Below are 22,538 nucleotides of genomic sequence, written 5' to 3'. Positions count from 1 at the left end.
GGCTGGTATAAGTGTACCGGATCAACTCAATACATATTTTATTGACGAAAGAGATGAAAGATAAAGTGAACTCGGGCAAGATTTGAAATCAGGATAGAGAGGGAAAAGAAAAACAAAATTGAAATATCAAAAAAGCATATTTGTTTACTTCATCATACTCCTGTCTCTGCCAGGCAACTTTCAATAACAATTTGATTTTATTCTATTCTACTTATTTACTTTTGTGCAATAATCACAAAACAATTATAATGATTCACTTATCGTTTTTGATTGTGGCACAAGACCATCAATTTTAAAGGAGTGGGGATGGGCATTAGTTGATAACTATCAACCCAAGTGCTAGACTGATACTTAACTTTATCGACCCCAGAGGGATGCAATGCAAAGTTGATTCAGGTGCAATTTAAACTGATTCACTAGTGATTACTGCCAATGGATCAACATGTGGGAAAGAGGTGGAGGGAAGTTAGGTCAGTTGAATTGACCCTCAGTTATAATTACTGGTACTTATCTGGGTTTTTAACCTCCCTGAGATCAATATAAGTCAAAACACAGGATTTGAATTCGATATGTAACAGGGGTACAAAATTGGCACTTGGGGACAAACTTTAACATGTATCCATTCATTAATCCTCACTGATTAAATGCGGAAACAAATCAATGCTGCTGCTACTACTACTACTACTAAAACTACTACTACTACTACTACTAATAATAATAATAATAATAATAATAGTAACGAGGATTTGTTTTATTTACTACAGGGGTACTGATGGAGGTGACAAGATCACATAAAATGTATGGGTGGTAGAGGTAGACAGACATCAAATTAGGAAAAAGAAAATTAAATTAGATAAAAATAACAACAACAAACAATAACAAACCCAGTAACAACAATAATGATTTTAACAATGATAATAATGATGTTGCTTTTTATGGTCCATGCCACTTGTATAAAGCGAAACTTATCAGACAGTTACTGGAGATATTAATTTCCTTTTCCAGTTTCATTTTCATCATTATCATCTTCACCTCTCTTCAATAAGAACATTTTGTTGTATTTGTTGTTATTGTTGTTGTTATTGTTGTTTGTGTATGCATGTTTGCTTAAGTAGCGGGAAGAAACAGCAAGGTAATTTTCTAAACTAAGAATATAAATGAGTAAATAAAATTTAATACAAAATAAATATTAAAAAAAAACAATAGAAAGAAAAATGAAATACATATTTTTGTTACTTGGGAGGATCATATTGCAAATAAACACACACACACACACACACACACACACACACTGGTCATGGTAGTTCACATAAGTTTTTTTTCTTATTTTGCTTTTTTTTTTAATTCTTTATTGTTATCTAATTAGTTTGTCATAAAAATTTTCCATCACTCTACTCTAATTTTTCATTGAATTAAAAACAGAAAAATGACAAAATAATTAACAATAAAAAACCAAAACTGAAGTTAGCTATAAACCATGCATGCATGTGTTTGTTGGCAATATGACTTTTCCAGAGCAGTACTACACTAATTTCAACACATGGTTTTGTATAAAAAAATTTCTTGCAAAACAAATTCGGAAAATGCAATATAAATCATAATAACACACATTAATATATATATATATATATATATATATATATATATATATAGATAGATAGATAGATAGATAGATAGATAGATAGATATGCATATATATTATATAAAATAGACATGGATATATCCCACCTGGCAGTGTTGAGAAACATGATTGGTTAATTGGATTGGTAAACTTAATTGTTTAATTAATTAATTGCCCGGTCAACTGATTAATTAATTGGTCGACTGAGTTGGTTTAATCTAATCAGCTGAGATAAGAAAAATGATGGGGAAAGAGAGATAAAAAAACTTGTCCAAAGTGTCAGTCTAAAACCCCAGTTGTTCATTTGTTGCTCCCGGGTGAGACAATGATTAAGATGATGCTAGCTGTCTGATAATAAACAGAACTGAAGCACTAATATTGGTAGCGGTGATGGTGATGGTGGTGATGACAGCGGCGACAGTGGCAGTGGTGGTGGTGATGGTTCCAGGAGGATCTACAATGATGATGGTGGTGGTGGTGGTGGTGGTGCTAGTGACAGCAGCAGTGGTACTTCCAGAAGGTTTGTACAGTGATACCGGTGTCGGCAGTGGTAGCAGCAGAGGTGATGATGATGAAGATGATGATGATGATAGTAGCAGTAGCGGGGGTGGCAGCAGCAGCAATGGTGATGGTGGTGGTGGTGGTGGTGGTGGTGGTGGTGTTGGTAGTGGTGGTGGTGAAGATGTTATAGATGGCTGGGTTATAGATAATGATGATAATAATGATGCTGGGTTGACAATGGATGGCATTGATGATGATGATGATGACGGAGGTGGTGGTGGTGGCAGTGGGTGCTGCAGTCAGCAGGATAGGATAATGATGATGATGATGACGACCAAGCCCACAAGGAAGAGGGAAGGAAAATAATGAGAGGGAGGGGGTGAGGGAGGTGGGGGGGATTTGAAGAGGAGAAGGAGGAAGGGGAAAGGTTAATGATACTGATGGCACTGTAGCTGCTGTTGCTTCTGTTGTTGCTGCCGCTGCTACTGCTGTGGGTGCTGGTGCTGTTTGTTGATGGGAGGACTACTGAAAACTAACTGAAGGAATGGAGCCCCCAGAGTTGGAATATATACACCAAACACACACACATACACAAACACACACAGACGCACACACGTGCGCACATAAATAAAGAGGGATACAGAGAGAGAGAAAAGTTGGTGATGGGAAGATAATGTAAGGAGAGAGGAGGAGGAGGGAGGGAGGGAGGGAGGGAGGGAAGGACGACAGGTGGGAGGGGCGATGGAATATATATATATATATAGAGAGAGAGAGAGAGGGGGATATAAAAGAAGAGAGAAAGACAGATGAGCAGGCTGGGTAGTTGGAGGGGGAAGGGGGGGAAGCAAGAATAGAAGAGAAGAATGGAAGGAGGGAGGGAGGGAGGGAGGGGAAAGCAAGGAAGAGAAAGGTATGAGAGGTAGGTAGAAGTAGGGGAGAGGGGGGGCTGTAAGAAGTAATAAATAATAATGATAACAACAACAATAATATTGATGATGATGATGATGATGATAGTAAGGAGAAGGAAAGGGTAAGCAGTGAGAGACAAGGAATGTGCCCATGTAGGAGGAATTATGAAAAGCATAAGTTGATGTGAAAAAAAAAGAAAAGGAAATGAAAAACAAACAAAATTAGAGAAGGTGGAAGAAGGGGAGGTAGGTTATTGCCAACGGTGGTGGTGGTGGGAGGGGGGGCAAGAAAAGCTAGAGGTTTTCTTCATTTTCAATATATATAGCAAATAAAATGTGCCCATATGCAAATATATTCAAATACACACATACAGACATGCATGTATGTAGAGAGAAAGGGGGAGAGATTTGTGTGTGTATGTGTGTATTGGTGTACTGGTGTGAATATGTGACTATTCTATAATATGCATGTGTGAATATGTGTGCAAATACGTACATGCCTGTGTGTGTATATGTATCTATGCATATGTGTGTGTGTGTGTGTGTGTGTGTGTGTGTGTGTATATAAATATATATAGATAGATAGATAGGTATACAGATGCATATATATATATGCATACATATTTATATATTATACATATATATGCATATATATGTATATTTTTCTGTGTGTGTCTGTGTGTGTGTGTGTGTGTGCATGTGTTTGCATGTGTGTATAATGTATATATGTGCATACCTATGTACATATATATATATATATATATATATATATATATATATACATACAAATATATATATATCATATATATAGAATGTGCATACATACGTTTATATATATATATATATATATATACGTTTTTATATATGATGTGTATATATATATATATATATATATATATATATACACATAGGTATGCATGCATGTGTGTATATATGTATAAATATATGCATGTACATGCTATGAATAAATACATGTTTATGGAAAGAAAGGAAGACAGACTGACAAACAGACTGACAGACAGACATATGCATCTTCAACTTTCAGACAACTTCTATACATTTGTCATGGCACAACAATTTATTATCCTTTCCAACAAACAAAAACTTTCTCCCCAATAATCTTCCTCCCCTCCTCCCTCCCCCCATTTCTCGCATTTCCAACTCATCCATTCCACCTACAACCCAACAGGCACCTCTTCTCTCCTTCAGTTTTTTTTCCCTCCTTGCTCAGGTCCAAACAGGATAATTCTATTGTTTTATACATTCTTTCAGCTTCTCCGTTTTTGTTTCTTTCCTCTCTTTATCAATTATGAGTGTGTGTGCATGTGTGTCCGTGTGTGTATGCGTGTGTGTGTGTATTGTGTGTTTGTGTGTGTGTGTGTGTGTGTGTGTGTGTGTGTGTCTGTGTATCAGTGTGTGTGTCTGTGTGTCTCTGTGTGTATCTGTGTGTGTCTGTGTGTGTGTGTGTGTGTCTGTGTGTGTCTGTGTGTGTGTGTCTGTGTGTGTGTGTGTGTGTCTCTCTCTCTCTCTCTCTCTCTCTCTCTCTCTCTCTCTCTCTCTTTCTCTGTGTGTGTGTGTGTGTGTGTGTGTGTGTGTGTGTGTGTGTGTGTGTGTGTGTGTGTGTGTGTGTAAGGGAAGGTGTTATCTATTTTTTTAATATAATTGTTCTTGTACTTTTTATTTTCTGACAATTTCAGAAATATTTCTTTAAGATAATAAGTATACACCCATATAAATATATATATATATATATATATATATATATATATATATATATATATATATATATATACACACAGATGTATGTGTATTCTTTTACTGTTTATTCTCTTACTTGTTTCAGTCATTTGACTGTGGCCATGCTGGCGCACCGCCTTGCAGGGTTTTAGTCGAACAAATCGATCTTAGGGCTTTTTTTTTAAGGGTACTACTAAGTTTATCAGTGCCTTTTGCCAAACTGCTAGGTAATGGGATGTAAACACACCAAAACTGGTTGTCAAGCAGTGATGGGGGACAAACACAAACACAAAGAACACACACACATATATAAATGTATATACAGATACGATGGGCTTCTTTCAGTTTCCATCTACCAAATCCAATCACAAGGCTTTGGTTGGCCCAAGGCTATAGTAGAAGACACTTGCCCAAGATGCCACACAGTGGGAGTGAACCCAGAACCGTGTGATTGGGAAGGAAAATTCTTACCACACAGTCACGCAGGCGTCTATGTCTATATATATGTGTGTGTGTGTGTATATGTATATATATATATATATATATATATATATATATATATATATATACATACACACACACACACACACACACATATATATGATAATTTATTTTTGAATTCAGAAACACTGTTAAAATAGCAGAAATATTGGGTAAATTACATTTACAAACTTGTCAACAAACAATGATGGGACTTGAACTACCATCCCTTGAAGACTCAAGCCAAGTGCTTTACCATTGACTGTTTGTTGACAAATTTTTCCACTTTGTAAGGGTAATTTACCCAATATTTCTGCTGTTCTAATGGCGTTTCTGTGTTCCAAAAAACATTATCATTATATTTTTATCTTACAATACACATTTCAACACTTACAAAAAACAAATGTTAGTCTGTTTATATTTATATGCACATAGTTGTATGTATATATATATATTTTTGTTTTCACTGTTCTGTTTTTGTTACCAATTTTGACTCCGTAAGATCCCAAATTTGATTTAATTGGCTTTTGCGGGAGCAACTGCTTTATCGAAGGTGTATCTTGTCATTGAATTGCTTGAAATACGGATTAGAAAAACAGCTGACAATTGATGAAGGGTCATTTGTTATGTTACTTGTCTTGTTTTCCATTTGTTTCTTTCGTTGTTGCAAAAAAAAGTTCATATTACATGTATTCGTATTTTGTATCTCATGTTTTCATTTTTTTGTGTTGTTTACATTCCATGACATCCTGTGCCCACAGATATGTATATACATTTTGATGTAAGTATGTACATATACGTATGTATATATGCATATACATGTTATATATATTTTATATATATATATATATATATATGTATACACACACACACACACTCACACACACACACAAGTATATATACATGCATCCACACATCCACATACACACACAAACACATCCATATATACAAACTGTCCTCATTTAACGACCTACCTATTTAACGACCACTCGGAGTTACGACGAACTTTACAAGCCGTCATTACCTATTTTACAAAATATAAAAACTTGAAAACTTTGACTGTCGTATTGTGCACTGTATGAGAACTGCCATCGTGATGGCAGCACATCCCGAGCACCCAGCCTCACCCTCCGACATCGTAAGTATACAGTATCCATATCCTAACTTTAAAGGTTTTCCTTGTGATAATCTTACTTTTACTTATTCATTTTTCAACAATTTATGTTAGTGATTCTTGGCCCTGTACTGCATATACTTTATACAGTACGGTATTCTATTTTTATATGTACGTACAGTACACTATACCTATAAAAAAAAAATACGTACCCTATGAATATTCGTTTAATGACGAATTTGCTTAACGACGGAGCTGTTGGAACGTAACTCGGTCGTTAAATGAGGACAGTCTGTACATACATATATATATATATGTGCACGACTGTGAGGTAATTGAGATAAGAAGTTTGCTTCCCAACCACATGGTTCCAGGTTCAGTTCTACTGCATGGTACCTTAGGCAAGTGTCTTCTGCTCTAGCCTCGGGACAACCAAAGTTTTGTGAGTGGATTGCATAGATGAAAACTGAAAGAAGCCTATCAAATATTTATCTGTTTGTGTCTTTCTGTCTGTTTCCCACCATACCATGAGAACCAGCGCTGGTGTATTTATGTCCCTGTAACTTAGCAGTACAGCAAAAGAAACTGATAGAATAAGTATCAGGCTTAAAAAAAAGAGAAATCTAAGGTCAATTCATTTGACTAAAATTCCAAGGCAGTACTCCAGCATGGCAGCAATCTAATGACTGGTTCAAGTAAAAAATAAGATAAAAGACCATACAAACATATATATCATCATCATCATCATCATCGTTTAACGTCCGCTTTCCATGCTAGCATGGGTTGGACGATTTGACTGAGGACTGGTGCAACCGGATGGCTACACCAGGCTCCAATCTAATTTGGCAGAGTTTCTACAGCTGGATGCCCTTCCTAACGCCAACCACTCAGAGAGTGTAGTGGGTGCTTTTACGTGTCACCCGCACGAAAACGGCCACGCTCGAAATGGTGTCTTTTATGTGCCACCCGCACAAGAGCCAGTCCAGGGGCACTGGCAACGATCTCGCTCGAAAACCCTACAAGGCCAGTCAGGCGGTACTGGCAACGGTCACGCTCAGGATGGTACATCTTATGTGCCACCCGCACAAGAGCCAGTCCAGGGGCCCTAGCAACGATCTCACTTGGCTTGCCAGGTCTTCTCACGCACAGCACATTTCCAAAGGTCTCGGTCAGTAGACATCGCCTCGGTGAGGCCCAATGTTCAAAGGTCTTGACATATAGATATAGATGTGTGTGTGTGTGTGTGTGTGTGTATGTGTGTGTGAACATATATATAGTTCAAACATACAGAAACCGAGTGATGAAGACAGGTGAGGGAAAAAACAAGAGTTTGAAGGTGTGGAAGAATGGAAAAGTCTTTGACGTCTTGAGCCTACACTCTTCGACAGAAAGGGATGAGAGGAAAAAAGGGAGAGAGACAAAAATGTGTAGAGATTAATGGTTTAACATGATATATATATATATATATAAATTTTATAATTATAAGCATAATATATATATATATATATATATATATATATATATATATATATATATATCGTACAGGAGTACGATATATATATACACTCACACAAACATATTAAATGAACACAAAATTTATGTTTAGATGAATGAGAACACTCAAACACACACACACACACACACACACACACACACAGACAGAGGCAGTATCTATGTGTGTGGTTGATCCACTTCTAAAAAGTTGCAACTTTACCTCCCTACAGTCACAACCTACCCTCTTAAAAGAAAAAAAAAAGATACATAAGCAAATGTAGTCTTAGATACATTATATCAGAACCAAAATGATGGGATGGTCAACGTTGGAAAAACCTTTGATCATAAGTATATTTCAACAAGGATGATCTAAGGGTAAAAAAAAAAAAACAATCACACACGCTTCACTTACACATATATTCAAATGACATCAACATTACCATTACTACCATATACGGACAATGCAAGTCTAGCCATGTTGTTAAGAACTTTGCTATGAAATCATGTGGGTCCATGTTCAATTCCATGGCAAGACACTTTGGCCAAGTGTCTTCTACTATTACTGCAGGTTGAGCAATACCTTGTAAATAGATTTGATAGGCATGAGCATAGCTCTGTGTTTCAGCAACTTGCATCCCAACCATACAGCTTTGGGTTCAGTTCAACTGTGTGGCACTTTGATTATGTGTTTTCTAATACAGCCCCAGGGCAACCAAAGCCTTGCAAGTGAATTTATTTGGTGAATGGAAAAATGAAAGAAGCTCATTACATATACAGGCATGACTGTTTGGTAGAAGCATGCTTCTCAACCACATGGTTCCAGATTCGCATCCACTGCATGGCACCATGGGTAAGTGTCTTATACTATAGCTTCAGGCCAACTAAAGCTTTGTGAGTGGATTCAGTATATGGAAACTGAAAGAAACCCATCATATATATATATATATGGGGGGGGGGGGTCTTTATGTCTGTGTTTGTTCCCCACCACTGCTTGACAGCCAGTGTTGGTGTGTTTACATCCCCATAACTTAGTGGTTCATCAAAAGAGTCTGATAGAATAAGTACCAGGCTTTTAAAAACATAAATACTGAGGTCAATTCATTCGACTAAAAAACTCAAAGCGGTGCCCCAGCATGGCTACAGTCTAAAGAAACAAGTAAAAGATACACACACACACACACACACATACATATATACACACTCACAAAAGCAATAACGAGACAAAATCAAATACAAAAGTGCAAGGACTATTTACAGTTAGTTTTATTAGGTTGATGCTCAAAGGAGAAAATTTATAAAGTGAAAATCATGGAGTCAAAATATAATGATTCAAACATAGTCCTTCAGTGGATGCACAGAGAAAAGTCCAAGAGACAGGAAGAAAAGGGACATGAAAGGAGAAGAGAGGCAAGAAAAAAATGCATGTAGGTAACTCACATGTTCATGCTCACTCTCTCTCTCTCTCTCTATCTATCTATTTATCTACTATCTACTATATATATATATATATAATTTAAAATAGGATAAATTCTTTATGAGAAATTATCAAGTAGTGTGAAAACCTTCTAAGGGAAAAATTTATAATTATTCCCTTTAAATATATTTATTTATATTAAGGGCATTACTACACATAAATGCCTCACGCTATTAGGGACTCTTAAAGTCAAAACTACCATAATAAATACACAGTATACCGAACGCAAGGGAATGCGACTTTCGAAGCTAACCCCTTAAAAACAGATTCAGCCGCATATCATATGATTTCATAGTTAGTGTACATAATCTAATCCTCAGTGCAGGCATAATCAAGACATAAAAAATAAACAAATCAACATACCAGACGAACACCAAATGTATCCAACATAGTATGTAGAGATGTTCACTCATATATCTATGTAAGCAGTGGGCTTTTCAAATTGCATCTTGGGGTTAAGTGGACAACAATGTCTATTATCACAGACACTGTGGCACAATTCTCATTTACCTGGAGTGATGTGCATGACAAAAATGCATGAATCATTTTCAAAGCAAGTATTTTCTATATCTCCCAGATAGTATAGATCTGGAAGAAGTTCTCTCAGTACAGATATCTGGTTGAAAACACAAAACATTTCAACATACCTTTATAAGTATAAAGTAGGTATATAGCAGTTTTTCTGAGCATTGTAAAGATTTTTGAAAACCTGTTTTGGTTTAACTTTCATGAGAATAGCCCAAATATAGGTACTTGTGATGTGAAGGAGAAAAAGACCGAAGCAGAGAGAGAATTACAGTAGTTTTACTTGTCTATCTGGAAGGGCCACTCACAACATCCATGTGCTCTGTCTGCTGCTGTACTGTCTATTTATGTGGAAGGGGCCATTCACAATGTCCACGTGCTCTGTTTGCTGCTGTACCATCTAAAAGGTCTGCTCTCATATGCTGTCCGCTGCCAACTGACCGCTTGCACCTCACCAACCCCACATGCTCGCCACAGCCTTTCTGGTGGGACCCACAGGCCCCACTTTTGACAGGACATGTGTACTCCCTCACTTCTGGTCCTTCCTACAACACAGCCCGGCTCATAACACCACACGCCCCCCCCCTGGTTTCAAATTTTGGCACAAGGCCAGCAATTATGAGGAGGGCCTAAGTCAATTACATCAACCCCAGTGCTCAACTGGTTCTTATTTTATCAACCCTAAAGAGATGACCTCAGCAGAACTTGAACTCAGAATGCAGACAAACAAAATGTCACTAAGCATTTTGCCCAGCATGCTAACAGTTCTTACCAGTTCACCAGCTTCATCTAAAATAAATATTAAGAGTTAAAATTGGAGAATAGTGTTATATTTGAGTGTAAAAAAATAATTCTTTCTATGGCTGTGTGGTAAGTAGCTTGCTTACCAACCACATGGTTCCAGGTTCAGTCCCGCTGTGTGGCACCTTGGGCAAGTGTCTTCTACTATAGCCTTGGGCCGACCAAAGCCTTGTGAGTGGATTTGGTAGACGGAAACTGAAAGAAGCCTGTCGTATATATGTGTATATATATATATATATATATATATATATATATATATATATATATATATATATATATATATATATGTGTATGTGTGTGAATATGTCTGTGTTTGTCCCCCCCCCCCCCAACTTCGCTTGATAACCGATGCTGGTGTGTTTATGTCCCTGTAACTTAGCAGTTCGGCGAAAAGAGACCGATAGAATAAGTACTAGGCTTACAAAGAATACATCCTGGGGTCGATTTGCTCGACTAAAGGCGGTGCCCCAGCATGGCCACAGTCAAATGACTGAAACAAGTAAAAGAGTAAAGAGTAAAAGATAGGCACAAGGCCTAAAATCTTCAAGGAAGAAACAAGGGAGAAGTCAATTACATCGCACAACAGAAAACAAAGATAGCAAATGCAGTTACCCTGAGACATCTAATGCAACTAATATATGCACTTCACCACCATCATAAGCATAGTGAATACATCCAATGGCATTTGTTAATTCTGTTAACACACTGAGGAGAGGGTGGAGCATTTAGGCACTCTTTTATTTGAAAGTGATTTATTCAATTTAAAAGTTACAATTTCAAACATGAAAGTAATATTACTGGTATGTGTTAGTAAAGAGAAATGATTTTTTCTATATACAGTAGTATAGGCACAGGGATGGCTGCATGGTTAAGAAGCTCACTTTTGCAAATATGTAGTTTCCGGTTCAGTCCCACTGTGTGGCACCTTGAGAAAGTGTCTTCGACTTTAGCTCCAGGCTGATCAATGCCCAATACCTAATAAAGGAATTTGGCAGACATAAATGGTGTGGAAGTCCATGGTGTGTGTGTGTGTGTGTGTGTGTGTGTGTCACCCTGTTCCATAGGTTGACAGCCAGTGTTGGTTTGTCTATGGCCCTGTAACTTAGCAGTTCATCAAAAAATACTAATAGCCTAAAATAAAATAGGTACCAGCCAGACTAAACCCTTCAAGGTGGTACCCCAACATGCCCACAGTCCAATGATTGAAACAAGACAAAAATAAAAGATACATCCTTATAATAAAAGTAGATAAGAATAATAGATGCATTGTTTAAAGTGCAAAAATTAAACAAAGTCATAGAGTTTACCAAAAAAAAAATTGTGAAGCTTATTTAGGTGTTGCTACAGCAACAACAGATATGGAGAAGAACAAAGCCCAGTTGGTTTTATGCAAAAGATACTAAGCAAAAACAGGAACTATGGTAGATTTAGTGTTTGTGTTCTAGTTTATTTAGTTCTTGTGTTTAATGTATTTTACAGGTTTTAAAATTTGCAGCCTATCTGATACTGGTCCCTTAAAAAATATGGCTGTATTCAGGATTCACATTATATATAGGATGAAATATAGGAGAAAGAGTGTTGATGTGAGTAGGACAATCAATAGTGGTGGTAGGTGCAGTATGATGTGTGTTAACATGTGTGTATGTGTGCCCACCAATTTTTCTTTTTCCACATTAAATTCCAACATAATTGTAATCTACTAGGTGATATCTAGTTATGTTTAATAAAAAATAACTTTTTTGAATTTAACGTTAGTGTCTTATGAAGCTAAATTTATCAGTTCTAAAATTGCAGAAGAATTCGTTGCTGGGCAGCTTAGTTTAATGGTAAAACACTTGACGCGTAATCACAGAGATGTGAGTTTGAGTCTCATGGCTGGCCAGTAGTGTATTTTTCTGCAATAAATGGATAATTTATCCTGACCACGCTATTCATAGCATTATCACGCGTTTGAGAAATAAATTTATTTCTGTTCTTACAATACAACAAAACGCTTCTAAAAAAAAAAAAAGAACAAACTTTGTTTGTTTACTTTCATCGTAAAGTTAAAAAATAACTTATTTACCCAAGTTTTAACATCATCCAAAATAGTCACCTTGCACAGCAATACACCAGTCCCAGCATTCCTACCACTTTTGGAATCTGGCCTGGAAGTTGTTCTCCATAAGCAAGTCAAGGACCTGCAATTCACTCTGGATCTCGACAACAGTGTTAAAACAGCAACCTTTGAGCTGTATTTTCATGTTGGGGAAGAGATGGAAGTCTGCAGGTGCTAAATCTGGCAAACGGGGTGGTGGGGCAGTGAAGATGTGATACCATGTTGTTTTTGGCAAGAATTCATGAATAAGGAGAGCTTAATGACAGAGTGCATTGTCATCCTGAAGAATCCAATTTTTCGTGCTCCACAGATCCAGTTGCTTTCACCAAATGTCCTCCTTCAAACATTTCAAAATGTAGCAGTAGAACTCTCAATTGAGAGTCTAGCCCTGGGGAATGAATTTTCAATGCACAGTACCACATTTCCAGGGGTGACACTCGTGGCAAGTCTTCCAGATTACTCATCATCTTCCAGGGATGTTCTTTCACTTTTGAAGTGCCCATGCCACTCTAAACAATTCATACGATCCATTGTCTCAGCACTGTAAGCTTGCTGAAGCAAGCTCACTATCTCTGTAGCAGACTTCCCAAAATTTCACATTGATTCTTTGTTTCGGTCCATGACCAAATTGCAGACTACAGCATACATGTGATCAGAAAAACACAAATTTCACAACTTGCGAAGTAAACACAGCAATGTCACTTGGCACAATGCCTCATGAAGGTCACTGCTAGCTCTCACTGTGCATGCAACCATATACTGCCATCTGTTAGTGTACTATAGGACTAGTCAGAGAACTTTTTGATACCACCTCATACAATATCTGAAAGGTATTTGTAGAAAATTTCATTTAAAAATACCTATTTTCCTGAAAGTTATGAAGAAACAAAATTGACTAGCATGAGTTATTCAAAACTACTCTCCCCATTTTCAAAAGATTTTTCACAACAAATGCTGATATAATCAAAATCTATGCGCTGGTATGGACATGTGGTGAGAATGGAGGAGGATAGCTGCGTGAAAAAGTGCCACACCCTAACAGTTGAGGGAACCCGTGGAAGAGGTAGGCCCAGGAAGACCTGGGCTGAGGTGGTGAGGCAAGACCTTCGTACATTGGGCCTCACCGAGGCGATGACTACTGACCGAGACTTTTGGAAATGTGCTGTGTGTGAGAAGACCCGGTAAGCCAAGTAAGATCGTTGCCAGTCCCCCTGGACTGGCTCTTGTGCGGGTGGCACATGAGATGCACCATTTTGAGCGTGGCCGTTGCCAGTACCGCCTGACTGGCTCCCGTAGGATTTTCGAGTGAGATCGTTGCCAGTGCCCCTGGACTGGTTCTTGTGCGGGTGGCACATGAGATGCACCATTTTGAGCGTGGCCGTTGCCAGTACCGCCTGACTGGCTCCTGTAGGATTTTCGAGCGAGATCGTTGCCAGTGCCCCTGGACTGGCTTGTGCGGGTGGCACATAAAAGACACCATTTCGAGCGTGGCCGTTTTCGTGCGGGTGACACATAAAAGCACCCACTACACTCTCTGAGTGGTTGGCGTTAGGAAGGGCATCCAGCTGTAGAAACTCTGCCAAATCAGACTGGAGCCTGGTGTTGCCATCCGGTTTCACCAGTCCTCAGTCAAATCGTCCAACCCATGCTAGCATGGAAAGCGGACGTTAAACGATGATGATGATGATGATGATATACCATCTGAAAGGTATTTGCAGAAAATTTCATTAAGAAATATCCATCTTTCAGAACATTATGGGGAAACAAAGTTGGTATTGGGCCCAGCACAAGATGAACAATGACAGCCTGGTATTCAGGATTTGAAAGAGTCAATATGAAACCAACCTCCGTGTCCCTTTACATTCCTCATACAACCAAAGCTCATAGACTCCAAAACCTCCAGGTGGTTCCCCTGTAGCTGTGTTGCAACAGTAACAAAGACACCAACAACAACTCCTGGAGTTTGTCATCCCTCTCCATCAACTAAGAGGCCTTCTCCCACAACTGTAAACTTGCAAAGCTACCAGTAGAGAGGTGGCAAAGATACCTTTTGTCTGTTCTCTCACATTTAAAATGTCAGTCGTACTTGTGGCTCTTTGTTTAAAGCATCACTACCAAATTTGCAGAATCTTTCTATTCATCACTTGTTAACCAATATGGTTAACAGCATTCCTGCAGAAAAAAAATTCTGTATGTTTGTTGCCTATTTCACTTCCAACTGCATACACTGCATACACATTTAGAAATTCTCCTTCTTTTCTGGTCTCTTTAACACAACCAGATGAAAAATTCTAGACAGCGTCCCTTCTAAAATCTCAAACAGTATGTCCCAGGCCCTCACTCTTATCTTCACCAAACTGAATGTTAATGTGGAAACTCTGGGAGCAAAATGATGGAATGGAAAAATTCAGTAAAGCACTAGACCTTTATAGTGTAGTTGATGAACAAGTGAGCATTATGAATCTTTTTTTTTTTTAAAAGCCATTTAACTGACTGGCAAAACTTAATGGAGCAGTATACTACCACCAGTATCTCACCAACATGTTCTCCTTCCACTTCATCTACACTTACTCTATAGGTCACAATTGGAGTGCTTTTGATCAAAGGCCTGCTTAACCAAATCTGACTTGGGGATAAACAACAACTATATCTCCTTCCCCATACTTTACTATAATAAGCCTTTTACCTGAACTTTCATTCCAAGAACTATGATGCTAAAGAGATCTTTGCTCATTTTTTTCTACAAAGAATATTTTCAGTGTGTGTGTGTGTGTGTGTGTGTGTGTGTGTGTGTGTGTGTGTGTGTGTGCGTGTGTGTGTGTGCATGCATGTGTGTGTCATAACTTCTTTTTTTTCTATGCAAGGTCTACTTGTTTTTGCTTTCAGGCATATTGATGTGACTAAGAAATCGTTTCAAGAACTGTTGCTCCATCTGATATTGACAGCCAATTATCATTAGCTGGATGATGAAGGCCTCATTTCCTGCATTAGGAAACTGATGATGGGGAGGGGAACTGAATTTGAAATCAGAAAGCAAAGCACTGGAATGGATAACATAAAGCATCTCATCTGACACTGCAACAACTGCACCAATCCACCAATTTGAACTGTTAGTTAATTTATTGACCCCAAAAAATAAAAGGCAAAACTGGCTGCACCAGGACTTGAACACAAGATGCAGAAAGCCAAATGAAAGCCTGCAAGGCATTCTAATGATTCCACCTATTTCCCACTTCCCTTCCCCCTTATAAATTGTAAACTTGAAAAAAATTCAAACTGAATGTCAATCACCTTGACCATGCCAGTCATGGAAAATGCACTAAGGCAATGACACAGTCTCTGTCTTCGTTAGGTTCTAAATGTTGAGAAATAAAATAAAGAAATAAAAGAAAAATATGGTCCAACTCATGAAATCATAACTTAAAGCAAGTTATCAGCTACTGATTCATCCAGGCACCCAGCTTAGTTGACAAGTCAGCCAGCTTTTCCATCCAGCTATATGTGGAAGTACACACACTGGCTAACCAGCTTGATGAGCACTGACATGCTGTGTGCCTACAGAGAGAAATCAGTTTGGCTGTACTTAAAAAGCAGTTTAGAAGTATGTAGAAACACACACACACACACACACACACACACACACACACACACACACAAGCATGCATGGAACAAACATGACAAAACTAACATGACTATTTAAAGAATGAAGATGGAAGATGAACAATAATAAAGAGACAGGCCAGGAGGTGGGGAATAGGAGAGAGGGAGAGAAAGGAAAAGAACACAAATGGTGTGGATTAAATGTTTGTAAGTAATTGTGTGTGTGTGTATGTGTGTGTGTGTGTGTTTGCGTTATATGCTTCTATCAATGTTTGTGTTTAAGTATTTGTATTTAAGTGTGCACAAAAGAGAGGGAAATTGTGTTACCAAGAAATCGCTTACATAAGCTACCACATGTACACACACACACACACTTTCCCCATTATCTCTCCCTATAATACAACATCTTCAACTTTTTGTACACATAAGTACACAAGCTTTTCATTAGCAATGAGTGATCTGACCAGACCGTGAAAAGACTAGCTGGTGCATTTGCATCACTGGTCATCCTTGTGGCCAACATGTAGCAGCAAGACATGGATGCTAAATGCTAAGTAACAATCTAAAGACAGCAGCCTCAAGTTCCAGGACTAGTGTTGGTACTGTACAGTGCTGATGGTTGGCTATGGTTGGCCAACGAGTCTGATGTACAAGTCCTAGAACAAGTGGGCAATCCCACAAGCCTGCTAATCACTGTGCGCTAGTAAAAATTAATACATTTTGGCCATACGTGCCACCAGCCATTCAACAGTCTCAACAAACTGTCATGCCTGATGCTATCCCAAGTAAGTGTCAGTATCAGGGCCCAGAACAGAAGAAACTCAATAATATAAAGCAGAAGATAGGCAATCAACCTATACACCAATTACTGATAACTGCCCCAAACCAGTTACAGTATTGAGTATTTAAGTTCATTAACCTAATGGTGCAAGAAGAAAATATATATACAAACATACATAGAGGTGAAATGACAAAAGACCGAGATACCTGGCACCTGGCCATACTCAAGAAGACCCGTACCCCACAGCAGATGTGCTAAGACTAATCCTTCTGACAGTGTAAAGTACTCATAGTGGTGCCACATAAAAGCAGCTGTGCAGTGTCACAAAAAAACGCCTGTGCTGTGACACATAAAAGCACCCATGTGGTGACACATAGAAGCACTTCTGCAGTGACACATAAAAGCATCTGTGTGGTGCCACATAAAAGTACTACTGAAGTTACACATAAAGGTGCCTGTGCAGTGACACACAAAAGTATCCACCCATAGAAACCACCCATAGAAACCACCCATAGAAACCACACCAAATCAGACTAGAGTTTGGTGCAACCCCTATCCACCAGCTTGCCCACTCTGGTCACACTGTCCAACCCATGCCAACATGGACAACAGACGTTAAATGATGCAGATGATTATTTATACACACACACAAACACACACGCATGTTGCTCTGCGATCACTTCGACACCTGATGCGTGGTACACCATGCACCTCTTCAGGCAACATTGATTTGATGGAAGGGTTGAGCTAATGTACAGCACATACCTTTGATCACTATAAGCAAATCATTTGTGCAGGTTGTTCAGCAAAAACTAAACACTTATTTGTCATCTTCAACAAGGGAGTCTTATCATATATATACATATACACATATACATGCATATAAACACATATATACATATATCTTTATATACATATATACAGACATACATTCCTTTATATATATATTTTTTTGTTCATTGACTTTATTCTTTTATACATTTCAGTCTCTTGACTGTGGCCATGCTAGAGCACAACCTTGAAGGGTTTTAGTCGAAGAAATTGACCCAAGGGCTTATTCTTTATAAGCCTAGTACTTATTCTATTAGTCTCTTTTGCCAAACTGCTTAGTTGCAGAGACATAAACACACCAACATCAGTTGTCAAGCGATGGTGGAGGTACAAACACAGACACAAAGACATACACACATAAATCTATATACAAATATATATATATATTTAGAGAATTAACATTGCTTATATATATATATATATATATATATATATATATATATATATATATATACATATATACATATATATATATATATATATATATATATATATATATATATACATATATATATATATATATATATATATATACAACAGGCTTCTTTCAGTTTCCATCTTCCCAATCCACTCACAAAGCTTTGGTCGGCCCAAGGTGCCACACAGTGGGACTGAATCCAGAACCATGTGGTTGGGAAGCAAGCTTCTTACCACACAGCCATGTCTGTGCCTTGACCCCCACCTGGCTCCCGTGCCAAGTAAAAAGCACCATCCAAACGTGGTCAATGCCAGTACCACCTGACTGGTTCCCGTGCCGGTGGCACGTAAAAAGTAGCCACTACACTCTCGGAGTGACTGGCATTAGGAAGGGCATCCAGTTGTAAGAAACCTTGTCAGATCAGCTTGGAACTTGGTGCAGCCTACTGGCTGGCCAGTCCTCAGTCAAACCGTCCAACCCATGCCAGTATGGAAAACAGACATTAAACAACGATGATGATGATATATACACACACACACACACACACACAGATATATATGCATGCATGTATATTTTGTATATACAAGGGTGAATCTGAATGTAATGCAATATTTATCTGCATTACCCTTGTATATTTTGACTTACCCTTGTATATGTGATGGTGAATCAAGAACTAAATAAAAAAAAAACTGCATTACTTTCTGACTGAACTCGTATATTTTACATATGTATGCATAAGCATTATATATGTGTATGTACATATACACACACACAAACACACACACACATATATGCATATTATATAGAGATGAACAGAGACAGAGAAAGCAACGGAAACATACATATATGTATTATATATATTTTATATGTGTTTGTGTGTGTGTATGCATTTAACAGTGAGTTTGTGTGGGAATGAGAGAGAAAGATACATACACACACACACATAGTGCGTGATATGTGTCAGTGAAGGAGTCAAGGTATTGTGTGTGAGGTGATATGTGTTAGTTTAAGAGCAAGGTCAACCATTGCATCCGTATGCACGCATGTATGAATAAGCTTCTGTGTGGGCTGTGTACATGAAAAGTATGAAGTTGCAAGTGTGCATGTGTGTGTGTGTGTGTGTGGAAGTGGAAAATAAACATCTTTATTGTGTGCACGTGAACTTGTATTTGCATCTCTGCTTACAAAGTGTGTGTGTGTGTGTGTGTGTGTGTGTGTGTGTGTGTGTGTGTGTGTGTGTAAGTGTGTTTGAGTATGTATGGTGGGATGGGGTGATGGAGTAGGTGTTATAAGCAAAAGTTGCATGAAGAAAAGAGAAAGATTACAGAATTAAAAGTGGAGGGGAGAAAGAAAGAAAGCAAGAAAGAAAGAAAGAAAGAAAGACCGAGTGTAAAGAAAGAGGGAAAGTGAGCAAGCTGCATGTTATCTTTCTTAATGAATAATAAAAATGCTAACTGTTTTTGTCTTCCTATCTGCTCTGCAGCTCCAGCCTCCATCTTCACCCAAACTATTAAGATTCCACAGTATTCTTATCTCACAAAGAATTTCTCTCTACCTGATTCCTCTCTTTTACTTCATCTATTTCTCAATTTATTTACTTTATTTTATTTTTGTTTTGTGTTTTTGTTTTCTTTTGGGTTCTTTTTTTTTTTCTCAGTGTCTCTTTTCCTTAATGATTTTATAAACATTATCTTCCTTTCTTCATCACCACTATCAACACCATGATTAGAAAAAAAGCCACTACACAGTTGCTTTGACATAAAAGAAACAGCAGCCAAATCTCCTTCTTATCATACCTTACCATCATAAAACAGAAACAGACTCTGGATAATGTACTCCTAGATACATTATGCCTGAAATATAGACAGAGTGGCCATAGCTGGAATGCCCTTGATCACATCTGCTATTTCAGTTCTAACCTGGTGCTAAACAACACCAATATTATTAAATCACTACTGCCATCATAATCATCATCATTATCAATACCATCGCTCAATTATCCCTATCATCAATCATTGTTTTCTTAATGACAATGATTTTTTTCTTCAATAATAACCTGGGTTGGGTAACATTTGCATCTCACCATGTTTCATATCATCCTTAAGGTAACAATTTTACAAATCTGACCGAAATACTTCCTGCCAGGTCTTCCTAGGGTCACCTCTACTATGTTTACTATCTATGAAAGTATACATCACTTTCAGCAGATTATTTTTTATTCTATATTGATTCAATAATTCAATCATTTGCATTAGATGTTCAATACCAGGACTCTCATCTTTCCTGAATATATATGTCATTCATTTGATGAATAAAAGTTCTATGAACTATTATAACGTTTCACTTGTACTGCAGACTACTTACCCAAAATTTCACTAACAACCCTAGTAAACACCTAATCAGTACTGTCACACCACTGAAGTATTTCTTCGTGTTTAATTCAAATGAACTTCTGTCTTATTCCACAGCAATAATCCAAATCCTTCCACCTACTTGCCTCTTGCTTCATATATTCCAACAGATCTTGCTTAACTCTTTAGCATTTAAACCAGCCATATCCTACCTGTTTTTTTTTTTGTTCAAACCAGCTAGATTAATCTTTTCACACCTACCTTACACAGTCATTCTAAAAGTAAACCATCTCATCATTAAAACCTCAAAGCTACAGGATTAATGTTTGGTTAATTCAAAACAATGTGAATAAACATATGTTACATTTGACAGAGCAATCTGAAAGCTAGAGTTAATCTGCAGTTGAACCCTGTTGGACAAATCCATGTCTCCTTCAGCTTGAATATTTTCTTCTATAAGTTAGTCAAACGAAGAGAAGTAGTGCCCATCACTTTTGCAGATTTGGTTGTGGAGTTAAAAAGTTTGTTGTAATCACATTGTGCAAGTTCAATCACTTTGAATGCATGACACACTGAGCAAGTGGCTTTGATTTTGGTATTCTATTTCCTCTCTATTTAAGGTCTGGACCAAAGTAGACCCCAAACAATTTACTCATACTCCTCATCCAGTAACAAACCAATGGCATACTGACTTGTTCTGATTAATCCATGCTTCTGTTGCCACTTCATATTATTCAAGTTGGTGCAGAACATCTTGGTCTCTGAGATGTCTAACACTATAATATACAACTTTGTATGTCCCAGTTTGAGCAAGCAGCAATACCCACATGCAGTGGAAATTTCTCAGATAAATTTGCTAGCATCACACAAGCTTGTGTGGATAAAATGACACACAAAGAACAAACAACGATCTCTCACCTATGATTTTGGCCCAAATCTTTAGCTGTTATGGGGTTAAAATCATTAACTGCACTATGGGTTTAAAATCATTGAGTCACTAGAACCAGATGATCTACTCTATAAGCTCTATTATAACATATATGTGGCTTGCATTCATCATCGGCAAAGGTCATCAGCTCAAATAGCGGGTGTGTATGTAGTCTGCTGCAGCTGCAGTATACTTCAAATAAAATAGCAACAAATACATGTGGCCATTATAGAGCTAACCAACAGTCCTGATGGTTTCTCTTGTGTACAGCCACTCAGTACTTCCCATATTTCAGGCACAATTTTATACTTTTCACAGCAACTCATCTTTCCTACTAAGCATTTCGAGAAATTATCAAGGTAGGATTTAAAGTTCACCTCCAGTTTACCTCTACCTCGAAATAAGGACCAGTTCATCAAAGCTCTTTTGAAAATTGTACACATCTACTTGGAATCAGATGCTATATATACATTCAAATATGTCAAAGACTGTATAATGATTTTGTTATCACATTACATCTCTGGCATCAAACAGATTTTGTATCTTTGAGTCTTATAGTACAAACAATGTTATCTTCCTGTTTAGCATAAAAAAAAGATGGTCAAGTCCCATTCTCACTACCAGCATGTGGTCACAATGACTTTCTCACAATCATCTTCTAATCTTAAATTTTCTAAAATTGAGCTCTTTAGTATAAGTGTTTCTCCTTGAATTTCCTGTTTAACTCCCATTACATACAATATTTAATATCTTCTATCAAATTCCTTTTAACTAGTTCACAAATCTAATCAGTGTAAGTTTTTCTGTACTGGAAATTAGCAGGCCAGCTTCCAGTACTTGGGCCCTGTCTCGAAATCTTATGACCACACAGATCAC

The 22,538-nt window shown here is 37.7% G+C and overlaps 1 protein-coding gene across 5 annotated transcripts in view; it reads right to left on the bottom strand.

Moving 5' to 3' along the window:
* Positions 1–22,538, bottom strand: part of LOC106874019 (CDP-diacylglycerol--glycerol-3-phosphate 3-phosphatidyltransferase, mitochondrial) — a 288,304-nt gene that overhangs the window by 202,541 nt on the left and 63,225 nt on the right. Inside the window, exon 1 of one of the 5 annotated variants that reach the window (XM_014921578.3) lies at positions 1,729–2,738. The exons of 3 other annotated variants lie outside the window; for them this stretch is intronic. Coding sequence is in view for 1 of the 2 variants with exons in the window: in XM_014921580.3 (XP_014777066.1) it covers positions 1,729–1,748 (20 nt within the window). In the remaining variant the exon portion in view is untranslated. Of the gene's footprint in view, positions 1–1,728; positions 2,739–22,538 lie in introns of those variants that run through there. One more of the 5 variants, XM_014921580.3, reaches the window with a different exon arrangement.

The sequence above is a fragment of the Octopus bimaculoides genome, chromosome 1 (genome assembly GCF_046866305.1).
Source record: "Octopus bimaculoides isolate indiv1 chromosome 1, ASM4686630v1, whole genome shotgun sequence".
Lineage (NCBI taxonomy): Eukaryota > Metazoa > Mollusca > Cephalopoda > Octopoda > Octopodidae > Octopus > Octopus bimaculoides.
This window is presented reverse-complemented; position numbering and strand designations above follow the sequence as displayed.